At 59.8% G+C, this 17,216-nt stretch overlaps 1 protein-coding gene across 4 annotated transcripts in view; it reads right to left on the bottom strand.

Annotated features, from left to right (window-relative positions):
- Positions 1-1,437: 1,437 nt before the first annotated feature.
- RARA (retinoic acid receptor alpha) overlaps positions 1,438-17,216 on the bottom strand; it is a 44,629-nt gene continuing 28,850 nt past the window's right edge. For 2 of the 4 annotated variants that reach the window (XM_069482503.1, XM_069482502.1), the window contains exons 3-9: positions 10,224-10,372; positions 8,770-8,911; positions 6,609-6,769; positions 6,162-6,338; positions 4,623-4,827; positions 3,719-3,877; positions 1,438-3,081 (exon numbers count right to left, since the gene is read on the bottom strand). In XM_069482503.1, the coding sequence (XP_069338604.1) occupies positions 2,858-3,081; positions 3,719-3,877; positions 4,623-4,827; positions 6,162-6,338; positions 6,609-6,769; positions 8,770-8,911; positions 10,224-10,372 (1,217 nt within the window). In that variant the 3' untranslated portion in view covers positions 1,438-2,857. Of the gene's footprint in view, positions 3,082-3,718; positions 3,878-4,622; positions 4,828-6,161; positions 6,339-6,608; positions 6,770-8,769; positions 8,912-10,223; positions 10,373-15,695; positions 16,394-17,216 lie in introns of those variants that run through there. The other 2 variants (XM_069482504.1, XM_069482505.1) reach the window with 2 other exon arrangements.

Raw genomic sequence — 17,216 nt, 5'->3', positions numbered from 1 at the left:
TAATTTTTTCTATATATATTTTTAGCTGTCCAGATAATTTCTTTCTATTTTTAGTAGAGATGGGGGTCTTGCTCTTGCTCAGGCTGGTCTCGAACTCCTGACTTTGAGCGATCCTCCCGCCTCGGCCTCCCAGAGTGCTAGGATTACAGGCGTGAGCCACCGCGCCTGGCCTAGTTTTTTGATTTTTGATATGGGGTCTGACTCCATGGCCCAACCTGGAGTGAAGCGGTGTGATCATAGCTCACTGGAACCTCGAACTCCTTGGCTGGGACTACAGGCTTTAGCCACTGTGCCAGGCTAAATACGCCAGTTTTTATTTCAACATCCACCCAGAGTTGTTTGTTAAAAATAGAGACAGGTTTGTTTCCTTAGGCCCGAGGAAAAAATAAATAAATAAATGGATAAATAAATAAAAAGCAGGAATAAAATAGAGGCAAAGCCTGAGCAAGAGCGTCTCTAGAAAAAAAAAAGAAAAACTTGCCAGGCTTGGTGGCTCATGCCTGTAGTCCCAGCTACTCGGGAGGCTGAGGCAGGAGGATTGCTTGAACCCAGAAGTTGGCTTCAGTGAGCTATGACGACACCACTGCATTCCAGCCCAAGTGACAGAGACCCTGTTTCAAAAAAAAAAAAAAAAAAAATAGATGCAAGAATCAGTGTACTGAAACACATAGCACTTTCCCTTAATTTCTCATTTATAATACAGTTGTGATAGCGTACTGATTTTTGAAAGCATGTGCACAGGTATGTTATACTACATTTCATTTCAAATTCATAAAAATGTTAGAAAATATTTACTAGAGAGGAAAAGCGCCTCCGCCCGCCAGCTCCCTCCAGCCCGGGGCAAGGAGTTAAGCCAGGAGCTGCCGCCACCTGGTGGCTGAAGTAGAAATAGCAGGCGGTGGGAGCCCTCTGCTTCTCCTTGCCAAGGGCCGGACGCCCCCCCACCTGGAGGCAGAAGGCTGGCCTCCCAAACTCCCATCACAATGCTGGGTTCTTGTTAGGTTGCCATGAGCCCCTGACCCCCAGCCCCCGTGCCATCTGCCACTCCTGCCATGAAGGTCAAGTATGTGGTCATTCCCCAAATAGAATTACTCTGCCACTAAGTGACCCAGCCTCTGGCTTCCTAAGGACCAGGACTGTGTGTGGGCAGGGCTTGGCTTCCTCCCTCAGATTAGGGGCTCCCAGACACAGGCAGCGCAGACCCTGAGGCTGAGGGCTTCCCAAGGCTAGGCCTGTCTCCTTCCTCAGGTCTCCAAGGCTTTAGTCCCACAGGGCAGGCCTTGGAGGGCAGCTTGGAAGGGGGTGCACTGGCCAAACCCTTGGTCCCAGTGCTCACACCCGACCAGAGGCCCAGGGCCCATGAGGAAGCCCCCATCCCAAGCCCCCTGTCCGGACCCTGAGAGGAGAGGGTGGAGGCAGTGAGGCTAGAGGCGTGTGTAGAATAAATATAACTTTATTCTTTATCCAGTAGATCTCAGTGGAAAGCCCAACAGTAACAGGTGCACCAGTGGGCTCCAGGGGGCTGAGACCCCAACCCCGGGTCGAGGAGGTCAGGGTAGAGCCAGCTCCCCCATCCCCCAGCTGGGGGTGCAGGGGTGAGGGGAGGAGACCCCCTGTAGGCCCGTCCTGCGGGGCAGGGAGGGGGCAAGGTGTGGGGCAGGTGGGGGTGGGGGCTGGCCAGGGAAACGGAGGAACTCAGGCCAAGTGCGTGCCGGCCTGTCTACGGTCCACAGTGTGTGTATGTGTGTGTGTCTGTGTGTGTGTCTGGGGGCCCTGCAGGGGTGCTGGTGGCTGAGGCAAGGGGCGGGGGCAGCTCAAGCCCCTTGGCCAGCCCCTCAGTGGGGGCCAGAGGGCTTGGATGACATGGGCCCTGATGGAAGGCAGCTCTGCCGGGGAGACAGGGCGCAAAAACATGCACCCTGTGTGTTCTGAGCATCCCCTGGCTTCGCCCCTGCCCTGGTCCCCATGCAAAGGCCAGGAGCCATCCCTCCAGGGTCTGCCCGGGGCTGTCCACACCCAGTGGTTAGGCAGAGGGAGAGGGGGGCTGGCTGTTCCCACAGCACGAGGAAGGGGACAGGGGACGGGACGGCAGGGCTCCGAAAGTTAGCACTTCACAGTTTGAAAGAGAAAACTGAGGAGGAAAAGGCTGAGGAGGAGGGTGAAGGGGAACAGGGACACGGGAGGGAGAGTGGGAGCCCCTCTGAGCCACTCCCCTCCCCCAAGACCCACCCCCTCCAGCTCTGGATCCAGCTCCCCCCAATACACAGCACAAATTCCTTCAGTATAAATGTGCTTAAAATGAAAATTCTTATTAAAAAAAATCAAAACCAAAAAAATTAAAATAAAAACAAAACCAGCGAGAATTAATACCTGGGGGTTGGTACGGCAGGGTATGTACAGGGGGAACCCCCACCCCTAGCCCACCCCTCTGTCACCAACCAAGGCAGGGGGCAGGCTGAGGTTCCCCAGCTGGGGAGCAATGGCTTGTGAGTTCTGAGGACGGGGAGCCAGGTCCCGGCATTTGCTGGTGATGAAGATGCGGCGAGGTGGGCAGAGCGGTACCTTGATGAACACGAGGCCCCTAGGCCCCACCCTGAGGCCCAGGACCAGGGGTCCTCACTCAGTTCACGGCCTTGGCCCCCGACGTCAGCCTAGGCTGGGGGGCGGGCAGTCCACTGAGGGCCCAGGCCTCTGTCCAGGGAGTTGCTGCCTCCTCCCTCCCGTCCCCCAGGGAAGGTCCCCCTGTACTGTCTGGGAGGACAGGTGGGGGCAGGGCTGGCGGGGGTCGCATGGTCGGTAGAAAGGCAGAGAAAAGCCAGGGTGTGGGGCGAGGGCTGTGTCCATGTGGCGCAGGCGGTCACGGGGAGTGGGTGGCCGGGCTGCTTCTGTTTGAGCTTGGGCTGAGGCTGGGGCTACAGCTGCCTGGCGGCGGGGCCAGGCCACTTCCCGTCCCTTCCCGTCCCCCGCTCCCCGGCTGTCCGCTCAGAGTGTCCAGGCCCTCTGAGTTCTCCAGCATTTCCTGGATGAGAGGCGGCATGGAGCCCGGGATCTCCATCTTCAGCGTGATCACCCGCTCAGCCCCTGCGGGAAAGGAGGGGCAGAGGTCAGCGCATAGGCCCACTCTCCCGGCCCCAGCAAGCCCGGCCCTAGGAAGGACAGTCCCTGGGGGTGGGAGGATCAATGCTACCAATACATCCGCATCCATCAGACACTGAATCTGGGACCCAGTTCTTTGACATGAGCCAGCTTTCTTAAGCCCCCAGGCCCACGGCCTTGTGGCAATGGGGCAAAGTGGTTCTGACCTCTGGCTCCAGGGTCAGACTGCCTGCCTGGGTTTGACACTGGGCCCTTCCCCTGCGCTGTGTACCATCCTACTGACACCTCTGTAAACACCACCATTATTCCCATTCTCAATGGGAAACTGAGGCTCAGAGCTCTTAAGCAACCTGCTCAAGGACACACACCCACGAGGTCTGGTTCCAGAGCCATGCCCCGAACTACCATGCAAAAGTACCTTAGGGCACACAGGCAGGAGGTCACCTGGGCACAATGGAGTTTTGGGGGCCCTTAGTCTAGACACAGGTGGGAACAGGTTGAGTCCAGATGAGTGTGTTGCCCTGGCAAAGACATGGGGTGCTGGCTTGGATGTGGGGGGCCTGGCCTGGGCACGGACGGCAGGGTCCTGGGTCAGAGGCACCCTCCACTCTGGGACCCTTACCCTTAGCACTGATGCTTCTCAGGTCTGTGATCTTCATCAGCATCTTGGGGAACATGTGCGGGCGGCTGGGCCTCCGTTTCCGCACGTAGACCTTCAGCGCCTCAAGCAGCGGCTCCTGCAGCATGTCCACCCTGTCCGGCTGCTCCAGGTCCTGCCGGTCTGAGGAAGCAAAGAGCCACCCACTGAGCAGCTGCCCCTGCCAAGCTGGGAACACAGCTGCATTCCCAGCCTTGGCCACCAGGGGGCGCGCTTGCCCAGGCTACAGCCCAGGCGGTCCAGCTGGGTGGCTCCCCGGGGCACCCCAGGGCATGCGGGTCTCTGAGCTACGATGGGACAGAAGCCCTTAAATGCGGGAAAAGAGGAGCTGAGGGCGGGGTTACCCAAGGCCCTCCCGTACAGCCCAGTCAATGGGATGAAACCCCCAAACAGTGCTGCCCCAGACAGAGGAAGGATTCCCAGACAGGCCACCCACTCCCACCTATTATTATTCTGGAAATAGCATGACATGGCAGAAATCACAACAAAATAATAAAGGCAACTAACGTTTACTGGGCACACTGCACATTATTACCACCTTAATTCTCCCATCAACTTTATGAGATAGAGACCATTATTGGCCCCATTTTACACTAACAGAGGCTCAGAGAGGTTTAGCAACTTGCTCAAGGTCACACAGCTGGCCAGAAGTTGAACCTGGGTGGTCTGACCCTCAGGCCCTCACTCAACCCCCCCCTAAACCAGGAGGGCTGCCCAGAAATAGGGAACAGGAGCTCAGGCCCCCAACACCGCTGCCTTGCTGCCTGGCTGTAGACCAGAGGCTGCCTTCTGCGCCTCGGTTTTCTCCTCTGAGACCAGGGGCTGCACCCCCACCCCGTGCCTGGCCGCCAGCCCCAGCCCCACCCACCTCCACAGATGAGGCAGATGGCGCTGAGCAGCCCCGTCTCAGCGTCGTCCATCTCCAGGGGCAGCAGCTGGTTGGCGAAGGCAAAGACCAGGTCGGTGAGGGGGCCGAAGCCAGCATTGTGCATCTGGGTCCGGTTCAGGGTCAGCCCGTCCGAGAAGGTCATGGTATCCTGCTCGGGCGTGTACCGCGTGCAGATCCGCAGGATCTGGGTGCAGAGGATGCGCAGGTTCAGGGCATAAGCCCCAACCACTCCGAGCACTCCTGCACCCGCATTCCCCAGGGGCCCCCTGGCAGGCAGCCAGAGCAGTGCTGTCTGACACATCTTCTACAATGATGGAAAGGTTCTACGTCTGCACCGTCTAATACGGTAGCCACCAACCCCATGTGGCTCCTGAGAACTTGAAATGTGGCTAATGCAATTGAGGAACTGAATTGAGTTTAATTTTAATTAATTTAAATAGTCACACGTGGCCAGTGGCTACTATACTGGATGGTGCAGGTCTAGGTCATCCTGCCTCCATCAGAGAGTTTAGGGGGGAACTAGAATTTCCAGGAGACAAAGAACATGATAGCTGTATGCATACAGTTCCCAGGATAGGGCACACAAGAGGAGCTTGTCAATAAACGAGTACCAGCTGGAACCGTGCCGAACCCTGACCGGGCCTCCTGCATCTGGGGCATGGGGGTGGGACACCTCCCACCCCTCACCCACCTCAGTGTTCAATCAGAGGCACCCCACAAGGAAACTCACCAAATCCCAGGCTCCCTACGCTGCAGGTGCCCCAGAGGGAACAGGTGGACCAAGCCTTGTCATGGACAACAAGGGGGACAGTCTTTACAGCCTTGGCTTTGGCAGTTCCTGCCACCCCCTCTCCCCTCCCCCACCCTCTGCACCTGCCTCCAGCTCAGGCTGACCAAGTGCCCTGCGCTCCCCTGAACCCAGCATGGCCTCACAGCAGCACCTCCTGCTCCTAAGTCAGGGACACCCTCTCACCTGCCCCTTCTACAAACCCCTAGGTGCCATCTCCTCTGGGATGTCTTCCCTGGGACCCAGGCAGTCGACAGCCCGCCCCCTAACTCCAGCCAATTTTTATCACAGTTTTGCAACCTCTGTTGACTTATCTGTTGCCTCCACCACATGGAAGGTTTGCAAGAGGGGATGGTTTTGTATTCACCTCTGGGTTCCTGACAGCCAGCTCAAGGACTGGCCAGAGGGTCCTAGGTGAACCTTTATTACAGACTAAATGGATGGACGGGTGGTTGGGCGGCTGGATAGAGATTCACCAGCAGATGGAGAGAGGGTGGATGATGCACATACAGGGGAACGGGTGAACCATGCACACCTGGGTGCTGAGTGGCTAAGTGGACAGGTAGACAGGGGGACAGGTGGATACACAGGGAAGAGAAGAGTGGAAATGTGGGCAGTGAGCATTTGGACAGGGCAATTCCAGGTGGACGTTTAGAAGGGTGGCTGTTGGCTGCAAGGATGTCTACCAAGGCAGAGGGGCAGTGCCCAGGGGGCAGGGTGCAGACCCTCACCAGGATGTCCAGGCAGGCAGCCTTGAGGAGGGTGATCTGGTCGGCGATGGTGAGGGTGGTGAAGCCGGGCAGTTGCTTGGCAAACTCCACAGTCTTAATGATGCACTTGGTGGAGAGTTCACTGAACTTGTCCCAGAGGTCAATGTCCAGAGAGACACGTTGTTCTGAGCTGTTGTTCTGGGGGAAGGGGGAGAGTGAGGGCCTTCTCCTCCCCAGCACCCCTTCTAGGCCGGGCTCCACCAGCCCCCACAGGCCTGCCCTCTCCCCCGCCTGCACTTCCTGAGAGCTCCTTGGGAGGAGGCAGCAGAGGAAGGAGAAGAAGGGAAAGGGGAGGATGTGGAGGCCCAGCCAGGGCTGAGGAGTGAATGCCTGGCAGAACGGGTGCCCCGGGGTGGGGGCTGTCCTGGCCCTGTGGCACAGCCCACCCGGCAGGCAGGGGAGCCATACCGTAGTGTATTTGCCCAGCTGGCAGAGGGCGGGGAAGGTCTCCTGGTGCGCTTTGCGCACTTTCTCGATGAGTTCCCCCACCTCCGGCGTCAGCGTGTAGCTCTCAGAGCACTCGGGCTTGGGCACCTCCTTCTTCTTCTTGTTTCGGTCGTTCCTCACAGCTGTGGAGGGCAGAGAAGCAGGTTAGAGGGCAGCTGTGGGCAGCTCTGGCCCCAGGCGCCAGGTCCATCCCCAGCATGAGCTCTTCTCACCAGAGAGCTGCCAGCTACTAGCTACTGAGGAGGTCACCCCAGCTGGTAAGTGCGTGCACGCGCGCACACACACACACACACACACACAGGCACACGCACACACGCAGGAGCAGACAGGGCATGGTCACATCCTCCAGCCCTCCATGCTCACCCAACTCACATACCAAGTTCTGCCCAGAGGCCCCGTGACCACAGCTGTGGCCTGGCACACACACCCCCATGGCCAGCCGAAGTGCCGCCCCCCGTCCGTCTACTCCAGCCCACACTCCAGGTGTGCGTCGCCCTCCTCTGTGCTCTGCCTCCTGCCTCCAGAAAAGACCGGCTTCTGCAGCAGTCTCCCTGGGGGCCCCTGGGGCCAGCTCTGAGCAGCACCTTGGGCAGGCGGGGAGCAGGCTCCCCAGCCGGAGAGTGGGGGGCCGGCGGGAGGATCTCTCGGCCCATTAGCTGGGGAGCTGACAAATCACCAGGGGCGCTGAGCCGCACACACCACTCGGCTTTAAAGAAGCGATGGGGTCGTTACCAGCCGATTATCCCAGACACACAATCACTCACAGGGCCGGTGGTGGCTGCTGCTGACGCGGGAGGAAGAGGGGGTGGGGGGAGGGGGCCCGGGAAGGGGGTAGCTGGCATAATTTGGAGATCACTCATGTCGATTCTGCAAATTCAATAAAGTGCAGGGGAGAGAAGGGAGAGGGAAAGGGAGAGTGGGGGGATAATTTGGGAAGAGAAAATTGCAGCTGTGACAAGACGTTTATCATTCAGAAGCTTTAATTCTATTGAAATGGCAGCTGCTCAGCTCCAGGGCACAGAGCAGCCGGGGGAGGGGGAGCTGGCGGTGGGAGGGAGAGGGGGTCCCCACCCTGGTCCTTCTGCCAGAGAAGGTGGCACACACAGAGAGAGCAGGAGGTGATGGACATTATGCAAAAGGTTCCAGGCTGGTGGGTCCCAAGTTGTTACCCACTCTGCAATGGCGAGCCACCACTTTCTGGGCTCAGGACAAGGCACCCTCCAGCCTCCTGCAGCAGGATACTCCAGGTCCCTTCCGCTCCTTTCTGGGGCTCTTCATGCATGAGTCAGAACCATCTCTCCCCCATGCTCCCTCTCCACTTCCCTCTTCACTGCCCTCCCCACAAAGGGCTAGGGGGTCCTGCAGCCCCCTCCCCCACCCCATCCCCCAAGGCTCAAGCTCCATGGCAACGGCCACGCAGACAAGGAGGCGTCTGTCAGCGTCATTTATCTCTGACATCATCAATCACCGGTCACCAAGGCAACACCCATGATTCAACACCAGAGGGTCTCCCCGTCCAGCCTTTCCCTCCCTTCCTTCCTCAGGCCTCAGCTGGGCCCAAACTGGAAACCCCCACTCTTCTGGGATCTGAAGAGTCCCAATTCTGTCTTCTAACTCTGAGTCCCAGGCTTAACCAGACAATGGCTCTGGATCCTTGTGCCAGCCCCCCAGCCCCCCAGCACACATAAATCCCAACCTAGTACCCCTCAAAGTACAGACCCCTCCCCCTCTAAGACACACAATGAGAAGGGGCTCAGGTATGCCTCTGAGCCCCATGCCCGGGCCACGCGGGGCCTGGCAGAAAGCCATCCTCAGAGCAGATACACATGCACACGGGTGCAAGCACACACAGCCAGACATGCACACACAGGAACAGGCACATGTATGGGTACCTGAGCACCAACACACACACCACAGACACACAGCCAGACAGGTCCTGACAGCCACATGCAAACCATCCTTAACCACAAGACTACATGCCACAGCATCTGTGTTCACGTGTGTGCACACACACATCCACAGAGCTCTGCTCCCGGGGCTGCTAGGAGCACCTTAGGCCCCACCTGGCCCACGGCTCGGCCCCCGGCCCCCGGCCCCCGGCCCCCGGCCACGCAGCACTCACACTCCTTGGACATGCCCACTTCGAAGCACTTCTGCAGCCGGCAGTACTGGCAGCGGTTCCGGGTCACTTTGTTGATGATGCAGTTCTTGTCCCGGTGACACGTGTACACCATGTTCTTCTGGATGCTGCGGCGGAAGAAGCCCTGGGAATAGAGGGGAGGGAGTCAGGTCACCCACACCCACAGTAGGGGTCATGCCCACCCTGCGGTCCCAGCCTCGGGGGAGAGGGCCAAGCCAGCTGCTGCCCCCAAGCCTTTGCCCAACACCTACCTAAGCAGGCCAGAAAAGGTGGGGAGAATGATTCACCTAGAAGGATCCTCCTCAGGAGAATCCCAGCACCTCCCTCCCTGCTGCAGAGTGGGCAGGAGTCTTCCCCCACCCTGCACCCACACACCTGACTTCTGCCTTCTAAGGAAAAGGACCCAGGGCTGCTCGAGTAGGAAGGCATAGGGCTACACAGGAGAGAGGCCAAGGTCTGGAACCTCCAGCCCTGAACTCAGAACACATGAACAGAAGACAAGCAGGAAGAGGCCAAGAAGACAGACACACAGGCTGGCCAAAGAGACAGAGGTGCACACGCACACTCACACACACTCAGGAGCAGGGAAGAAAGATTCACCAACCAGAGAGATATGCACTGACGGCTCACAGAGACAGACCCAGGCTGGTCAGGGGCTCTCCATACAGGCTAACCGGAGAGAGAAACCAGGACCAGCCAGGAACAACCAGACAGGACAGACAGATACACAGCCTGGGGCCTTGTGCTTTGCCCTTGACCTTTGTGCCACACCTGGGGATAGCTACTCCAGGCTGAGGGGCAGCCCAGAGCCCCAAGTCCCAAAGCTGTGCCTTTCTGAGCCCAATCTCTGGAGGAAGAAACCAGTACAGAGGCTCAGGCCCTAGGGAAGCAGAAGCCAGGCCCAGAGCTGCTGAGAAGGTCCAGCTACATCTGCACCCTGGAGCCTAACCTGAGGGTGGCGGAATCCAGCCAGACACCAGGGAGCCCACAGCCTGGGCACTGAAGGGGAGGCCAAGGCAGGGTGCCTGCTCCTAACTGCCTCCTGCCAGGCCGCCATAGCAAGGTTCAGGCAGGGCCACTGGGGGCAGGCCTCCTGGGTCCCCAGCCAAGAGCCTGTCGGCAGCCAGCTCACCATGGCAACTTGGGCAGCGGTGGCAGAGCAGGCGTAGGCCCTGCCAGCTGGAGGATGGAAACAGGGAGAAGAGATGAGGCAGGAGGGGATGTCTGGTTTGGGGGAGCCCTGCTCATCCATGGCGGAGGTTCTACCGCAGGCGTCCCTTCCTCCTCCAAGGCTGCTGCCAACTTCCACATCGAAACAAGGCCAGCAGCTTCAGGGACATCCTCCTGTCCCCAACCACACACTCCCAGGAAATGGAAGTGGGGACATCCCACTGACCCAGTCTAGACTGCCTTTCCCAGTGACGCCCTGCACTCACCTTGCAGCCCTCACAGGCGCTGACCCCATAGTGGTAGCCTGAGGATTTGTCTTGACAGACAAAGCAAGGCTTGTAGATGCGGGGGAGGGGAGGTGGCGAGGGTGGGCTGGGCACTATCTCTTCCGAACTGCTGCTCTGGGTCTCAATGGCTAGAGAAAAAAAGAAAGGAGAGGGCAGTTAGGGACCCAGGTCACCATCCTTAATACCGTGCCCCGCCCTGCCTCATGGTCTCTCCCAGGAGCCTCTCCCAGCCTCCCCATCGCGGCAGGATTCAAACTGTGGAGCGGGGATATCTCAGAAAAGCCGGGACTCCCCAGCCAGACTCAGGGGAGGAGGCTGCCAATGGAGCTTGCAGCACCCCACCACTCCTATCTCCCCAGGACTCCCACCCTCACAACCAGAAAGATGATTATACACCATCAGATTTGCCATGTGTGTCACGACTGTACTTGGGGAACTGGGGTGGGAGTCGGACTGATTCTAAAGCCCTGCCCCTGGGCAGCCTAGCCCCCTTCTCCTCCAAGTTAAGAAGGAGTTAAGGCCTGAAGAGGAGGGAGGGAAGAGGACACAAGCTGGGGGCAGAGGAAACTGGGGTCAACAGGATATTCAAAGGCGGCCACTCCCCTGCCTCCTCTGCTTCCGCTCCCCCCTCCACCCCTTTCTGCCAGCAGCCACAACCCCTCCTCCACCCAAACAATCCCCTGGCCAGGGACCCAAGGCAGGGTGTGCAAAGAAGTCACAAATGTTGGGGCACAGCAGGCAGGGACTCCCTGGGATGGTTAGGGGGACCCTCTGGACACAGAGAGAAGAGTCCTCCCTGGCCCCAGAAGCCCATCATTCTGGGTTCCCCTGTCTGGAGGGGGGAAGCCATGACAAAGGGGGTCTGTTCATATCAATGCTCTGTCTGTCTGGCCTCAATACTATGTCCGGGTTACTATCCCCTCCCCTCCTGCTATTCAGCTCCAAGAGGGCAGCCAGGAGGGGTGACCCAGCCAGTAGGGGCAGCCCCCATTGGCCAAAACCTCCCCAGTGCATGGCTCCATGCCCATCGCCCCAGGCAGAATAGGCTGGGCTGGGTGGGAGCTGTCCATCCCAAGGCCTGGGCAGCTAGGGGTGTAGGGTGCTAGATGAGAACTATGACCGAGGCGATCCCAGATTCCCAAGTGGCTGCCTAGCACCCTCCTGAAGCCCTTGCCACATTCACTTGTCCAAGGCCAAGGATGGGCGAGGATGCCTCCCTGAGCAGATAGGTCCCTGCCTCTTCCCATACTCAGAATCCTTCCTAACCCCACCCCAAACTCCAGCATGTGAGGTTCTGGCATTTTCCTGGCCCAAGCACCTTACAGCCATGAGTCACACGGCCCCCACGTCCAGGCACAGAGGAAGGAAGTGTAGGCACATTGGGGGCTGGCTGTGCGCTACCACCCTCCCCCTTACCTGCAGACACACCAGGGGCTGCCAGGCGGCTGATGACAGGGAACCAGGCCAACAACCTTGGCAGGGCTTCCCTGGCTCTTAGTAGGGTCTGGGCACCAGTTCCCTGGACAGCCTGCTGACCAGCACCGCTGAGACCCCAGGTCCCCTCCCCTGTCCAGAGATCCGCCTGCAGCAAAGGGACCATCCACATCCACACCCCTACCAGTCTGCAGACCCTTCACTGATCTCCCCCAGCCCTCTGCCCCTCACCCAAACACGAACTGCCCAGGCCTAGTTTTCTCCCACCTCATTCTCCCCAGGCCAGACGAGCAAATCAGACAGGCCAGAGGCCAGAGAACAGCTGCTGGGGTGGGGGGGTGGGCTTGGGGGACCTGGGTGAGGCCAGGAGGCAGAGGGGGTGAGCCACAAAGGAGCCCTTTGTTGTGCTAACTTTTTCCAAGACGTAAAAGCAGTAACAATAGACAATCCAGACTGGTGGGGGGATGTCAAGGACAAGGGGGTGTGGTGTGGTGGGGTGAGGGGACCTCGGCCTAGAATCCTGCTCAGCATTCCAACCAGCAGAGGAAAAAGGCACTGACCTCTCCTCCCTCCTAATCCACCCTTTGCCCTTGGCCCTGCCTCTCCCAAGGCCCCACCTCTAAAGTGAACCAGACTGGAGAGGGAGCAATGACTGAAGGCGCTCTGGGGTACAGAGGGGAGGAGGAGGGCAGACAGATGGGCATGGGGAGACATGGGATACCCAGATGAGGGGCAACAGCTCTAAGGTCAGGGATGGACTAGAGGGGCAAAGACCCATCGAAATTTGGAACCAAAGCAAAGTCTAGAGGGTGTTTATAGAACTGAAAGAATGTGCTTTTCAAAATTATTTTTTGGCAGGAGCGGAAAGATGACCCGAGGCAGGGGCTACAGTTGGGCTGGGTGAGGCCTCCTTTCAGCCCACCCTACAGGGCTGGCTGCCTTTCAGGCTGTAACACAGTCTACACCCTTACCCCATCCCCACCTGTCACCCAGGTAACCCAGATCTGAGGTTTCCTGCTCTGCCCTTTGAACCCAGAGCTTGAGGCCCAGTCCCCACCTCTCCAGGCCTCCAGCCAGCAGCCTAGGTGAGGTAAAAGGACCAAAGCAAAGGCATGGGGAACTCCAGGACCCTCACAGCCTCTGCAAGTTAGGACACAGCTATAACTCCCTGCACACACAGGTGGAGGAGCAGGGACTCCCCTGGCCCGGCCCCTCCCCACTAACCTCCCTCCCCAGAGGTCCCAGCCCACAAATCTCTTCTCTTCCTGCAGAAGAACTCAGGCTGGAGAAGGACCACACCTTCTCAGCTCAAAGTTCCAGCGCCCAGCCAGGGCTGGAACCAGCCCAGGAAGCCAGGCGTCCCCTCCCGCCAACGCTGCCAGGGTGCCCCTCCCTCGCTCCCCCATCCTGGTCGGTGCAGAGCACTCTGGATTCCCCACGCCCCAGAGCCGTTCGCAGGCTCGCACAAGGGGCCGGTTTCCTGGAGGAGATCAGCAGGAAATCAGCCGGGCCCCTGGCCAGCGCTCCCCTCCCAATCCAGCTGGCGCCCGCTTCTCCTCGCAACCTCTGGGGACGGTTGGGGAGGGGGTGCAGGGCCCTCTGTACCGCCCTTCCTCCTCCTGGGGAGCGGGTGGGGGTGGCTCTGAGTGTAGCGCACGGCAGGCTGCGGAATAAGGCCCCTAACCCAGCCTGCCTGATAAGCATCTCTCCCCCTCCCCCCACTACGGGCATCCACGTGCTTCACATTCTTGGACGTCTGGGAGCAGGCGGAGGCGTGAGTGGCGGAGATTGGTGGGGGACAGATGGGGAGCCACATCCTGTGCACCCCTTGTCCTCTAATGCACCAAAATAGGGGCTCTGGGGAGGGAGGCAAGATTCCCCAGGGCCCTGTAGGACCCAGGAGACCACCTCCTCCCACAGCCAACCAGCTCTCTCTTCCTACCTTCCTTGGAGGTGAAGGGCACAGTGGAGAATCCCCCAAGAGGGGGCTGGAAGGTGGGTCCAGTCACCAGAGGACCTCCACATACCAAGGGGTTCCTTCCAAGGCGGTGATATTGGCCCCATGTCCTCTAGACAGCGTCTAGTCACCACCCTCAGACTCCAGGTCCTTCTGTGCCTCAGACAGCCCCCACACCCCTGTCACTCCCAACCCACAACCTTGGGACCTGAGTCCACTGACACCCCACCAACATATACACATCCCTCCACTCCATCTACAGGAACTGGGAGCCCAGGCCTTTAGGTCTATCCCACCCCATTCTGGGTCGGGGACAGGTCTTCACTTCTGTATGTCCACTGGTTTGGGGCATGCAGGGCTCACAAAATCCACCAAACCCACCACCTGTCAGACTCTGATCCCCCTCCCCCTCCAGTTCTGGGCCAGGAAGAGCTAAGCTGTCCCCATGGACTAAAGAGACAAGGGCTAGATCCAAGGTCTCAGATCCCAGCTTCCCTCCCTCCAGTCCTCTGGAGAAGGTGGTCAAAGCAATGGAAGGGGTGACCCTGGCAGCCCTGCCCCAATTATCCCACTGGGGGGGGGCCTTCCTCCAGCACTGGGAGAATGGGAAGGGTCCTGGTGTCACCCTCTCACTCTCCCTTTTTCCAAAGTCAACGGTCTGCTGATCACACCCTCCCTCACATGTCTGCAGCCTCCCAGCAGATTCAGCCCCAGGGGTAAAGGTCAGGGGGCAGGACAATAGGAAAGGCTGGGGTTGAGGTGGCTCTGAGAGGGCAGAGGTGGGCTGACTGTCCACCTCAGGTCTCTCTGAGCAAGAGGGGCTTTGGGTGGAGTTAATCCTTTGCCTTTCAACCTTCTCCAATCTGCCAGGCCCCTAGAGACCCACTCCACACCCTCCTCCCTGGGAGGCAGGAGGAAGGCAGCAGGCTGGAAGGCTGGGAGAACCTTCAGGAAGAGCTGAGCCCAGAGCAGGGCAGGGAAAGAAACCCCAGCCATCCAACAATAACCCACTGGCGCCTGCTCCTGCCCACCCAGTATACACGGCCTTATAGCTGGGCACAAAAAATGCCCAGGTGTGCACCCTGGGCACTCACAGCACCTGAGTGTGCGCGGAGCCCCTCCTTCCCAGAGGAGCCTGAACCCAGGCAGAGGGCAGCGAGGAGAAAAGGTGATCAAGCTGCTAGGACGCTAGGGTTCTCATCAGCACCCCTCTTAGGAAGGAACAGTCCAGGCCCTGGCCCTATCCCCAAGTGAAGGCAGGGTAACAAAAGGACTTGGTGGCAGGGTTGGGAGGGGACGCAGTCCTCATTTCCAGAGCAGCCCCAGACCCACAAAAAACAAACTCATTCCCCAGAGAACAAACCAGATTAGGATTAGGGGGAGAGGGATTCTTCCAACTAGAGCAACTTCTCCCTTCTATTCCTGGGGACAGAAGCCTCAAAGTGTCAGGCCAGGACAACCCCAAGCACCCCTCCCCAAGATAGAAGGCTGGAGTTAGGATGGCAGCCAGGTAGGTGTCTGATGAAGTTGCCCCTTTCTGCCACACCCCACTGTCAACACCAAAAAGCACTCCCCTGGCACCCATTCTAGTGACACAGAGGCTGGGGGCAGCAGCTGGCACACAGGAGGAGGCTCTCCCTCAAGCTTAGGCAGGAGAGGGATCTGGGGAGGGGGGTCCCTCCTCCTCTGAGTAGACAAGCCCCCAGACAAGACCTTTACCCCACCCTCCTGCCTACTGTAAGGCTATTGGATTCCAAGCAAGAAGATATAAATTGGGGGCCAGGGGCTTGGGCTTCATTTCCTCTGGAAGAAGTGGAAGAAGAGATGAAGGAATGTTTCCTGAAAGAAGGAAGCTGAAAGTTCCTCAGCTCTAATACAACAGAAGGAGCACCCAGGGTTACTCGAGGTGGAGGTACAATTGTCCAACAAGGACACATGGGCTAGGTCAAAGGTTAGAGATAAGACCCCGGCATGGGCCCAGGCTGGCATCCCCGGGTAAGAATGGAAGCCCACCGCCCACCCTCACCCTTACAACAGCAAAGGGAGAGGCCAGTACGTACAGTGGTTTGAGCCATTCCAAAGCGGAGTCCGGAGCGGGGTGGAGTAGGGACCAGGGGCGGGCAGCCCCTTTTCCGGGAGCAAACAGGCCCGGTTCTGGTTATAAAAATCCACCACTAGGAAGGGGTTAGGGGTGGGGGTGAGCCCCCCGACTTCCACACTCTCGTACATCTTCCCCCGCGAAGGCAAGAGGTCCTGGCGGGGAAGTCCTGAGCGCTGCCCCGCTCACTCAGCCGGTGGCGCCATCGGAGCAGAACAGCTGGGGGCGAGGGGACCCTCGCCCCGACTGGCGACCAGGGCAGGGGGACGCCCCCTGCCCTGAAGTCCCCCACGTCTAAGTCCGCCGGACGCTCCGCCAGTCCGGGTGAAAAGCGGGGAAGTTGCGTGTGCTTGGAAGGGGGTTCCTCGGCTCTCGCAGAGAACGCCCGGCCGGGCCCTGGGCACTCAGCGGCTTCCCCTCGAGGGGGCTCCAGTCTCGAGTCTCATGGTGTCCTAGGCAGAGTCCGGCGGCTCCCCAAGTCCGCAGGCCGGGGGCGGGATCAGCGCAGGGCGGGGGTGGGGGGTGGTCAGCGAGCACTTCCTCCTCCCCGCCGGGGCTCTCAGCTTCTCCCGGGCGAGGATTCCGGGCGGAGGTGGTGACCCCCGCGGCTCCGCCTCCCCCAGGCCCGGGGAAGCCGGCGGCTTACTCGGTCTCCGGTGGCGCGCGCCGCTACCCCGCTACCCCAGGCCAGCGCGCCCCCCTCCCCAGCCCTGCGCGCCCCCTTCCCCTGAGGGTCCCACCCCCTTCTCTCTGCCCCGCCCCGTCCAGGCGCCGCCCCTGGCTTAACCCTTTCCCCGCGGGTCTGGCGGCAGCGAGCGAAACGCTGGGAACCGAGAGGGCGAGGCGGCATGTGGACAGGCGAGTGGGGGGAGCCTGAGAAGAGGGAGGAGAGAAAAGAAGGAAGGGCAAAGGCACCAGAGGAGGAGCACGCAGAGTACAGACCGAAGCAAGGTACGGGGAGAGGAGGGGGCTGCGGGCGGAGGGCAGGACGGAAGAGGAGCGGGCGTCTTCCCCCACCCCAGTTCCGGTTCCCAGCCTCCCCCGTGGTTTGGTCAATCCCCGGCCGAGTGAAGCCGCGGCACGGGAGGTGGTGAGGCGGGGAAAAGGGGGTGTGTGCTAAGGGGAGGACACCGGGACCTTAAGGGGGAAGAGGGGGGTGGTCCCGGTGTCCTCCCCTTAGCACACACCCCCACCCAGGCCGGACCTCATTTGCCTAATGCAATGCGGCTGAACTCTCGCTGAACTCGCCTGGCGGCGCCTCACCTCCGAGTGACCCACCCACCGCTGCCCGTGACATCACCCGCTCGCCAGCCTGCCCTCGGGGCTCGCCCGCCGGCCCCTAGCCCGACTCGGCCGGGCCAGCTCTGGCAGAGACGCCGAGAGCGGCCGCAGGAAGACTAGGGCTGGGGCGCGTGTGGCCAAGCGTCAGCGCCACGAACGCGGCGTGCCGGGTATCCTGGGTGTGACATTGTGCAGCTCGAGC

The sequence above is a fragment of the Eulemur rufifrons genome, chromosome 9, assembly GCF_041146395.1.
Source record: "Eulemur rufifrons isolate Redbay chromosome 9, OSU_ERuf_1, whole genome shotgun sequence".
NCBI classification, from domain to species: domain Eukaryota; kingdom Metazoa; phylum Chordata; class Mammalia; order Primates; family Lemuridae; genus Eulemur; species Eulemur rufifrons.
Note: the sequence above shows the minus strand (reverse complement) of the source record. Positions and strands in the feature narration are given on the sequence as shown.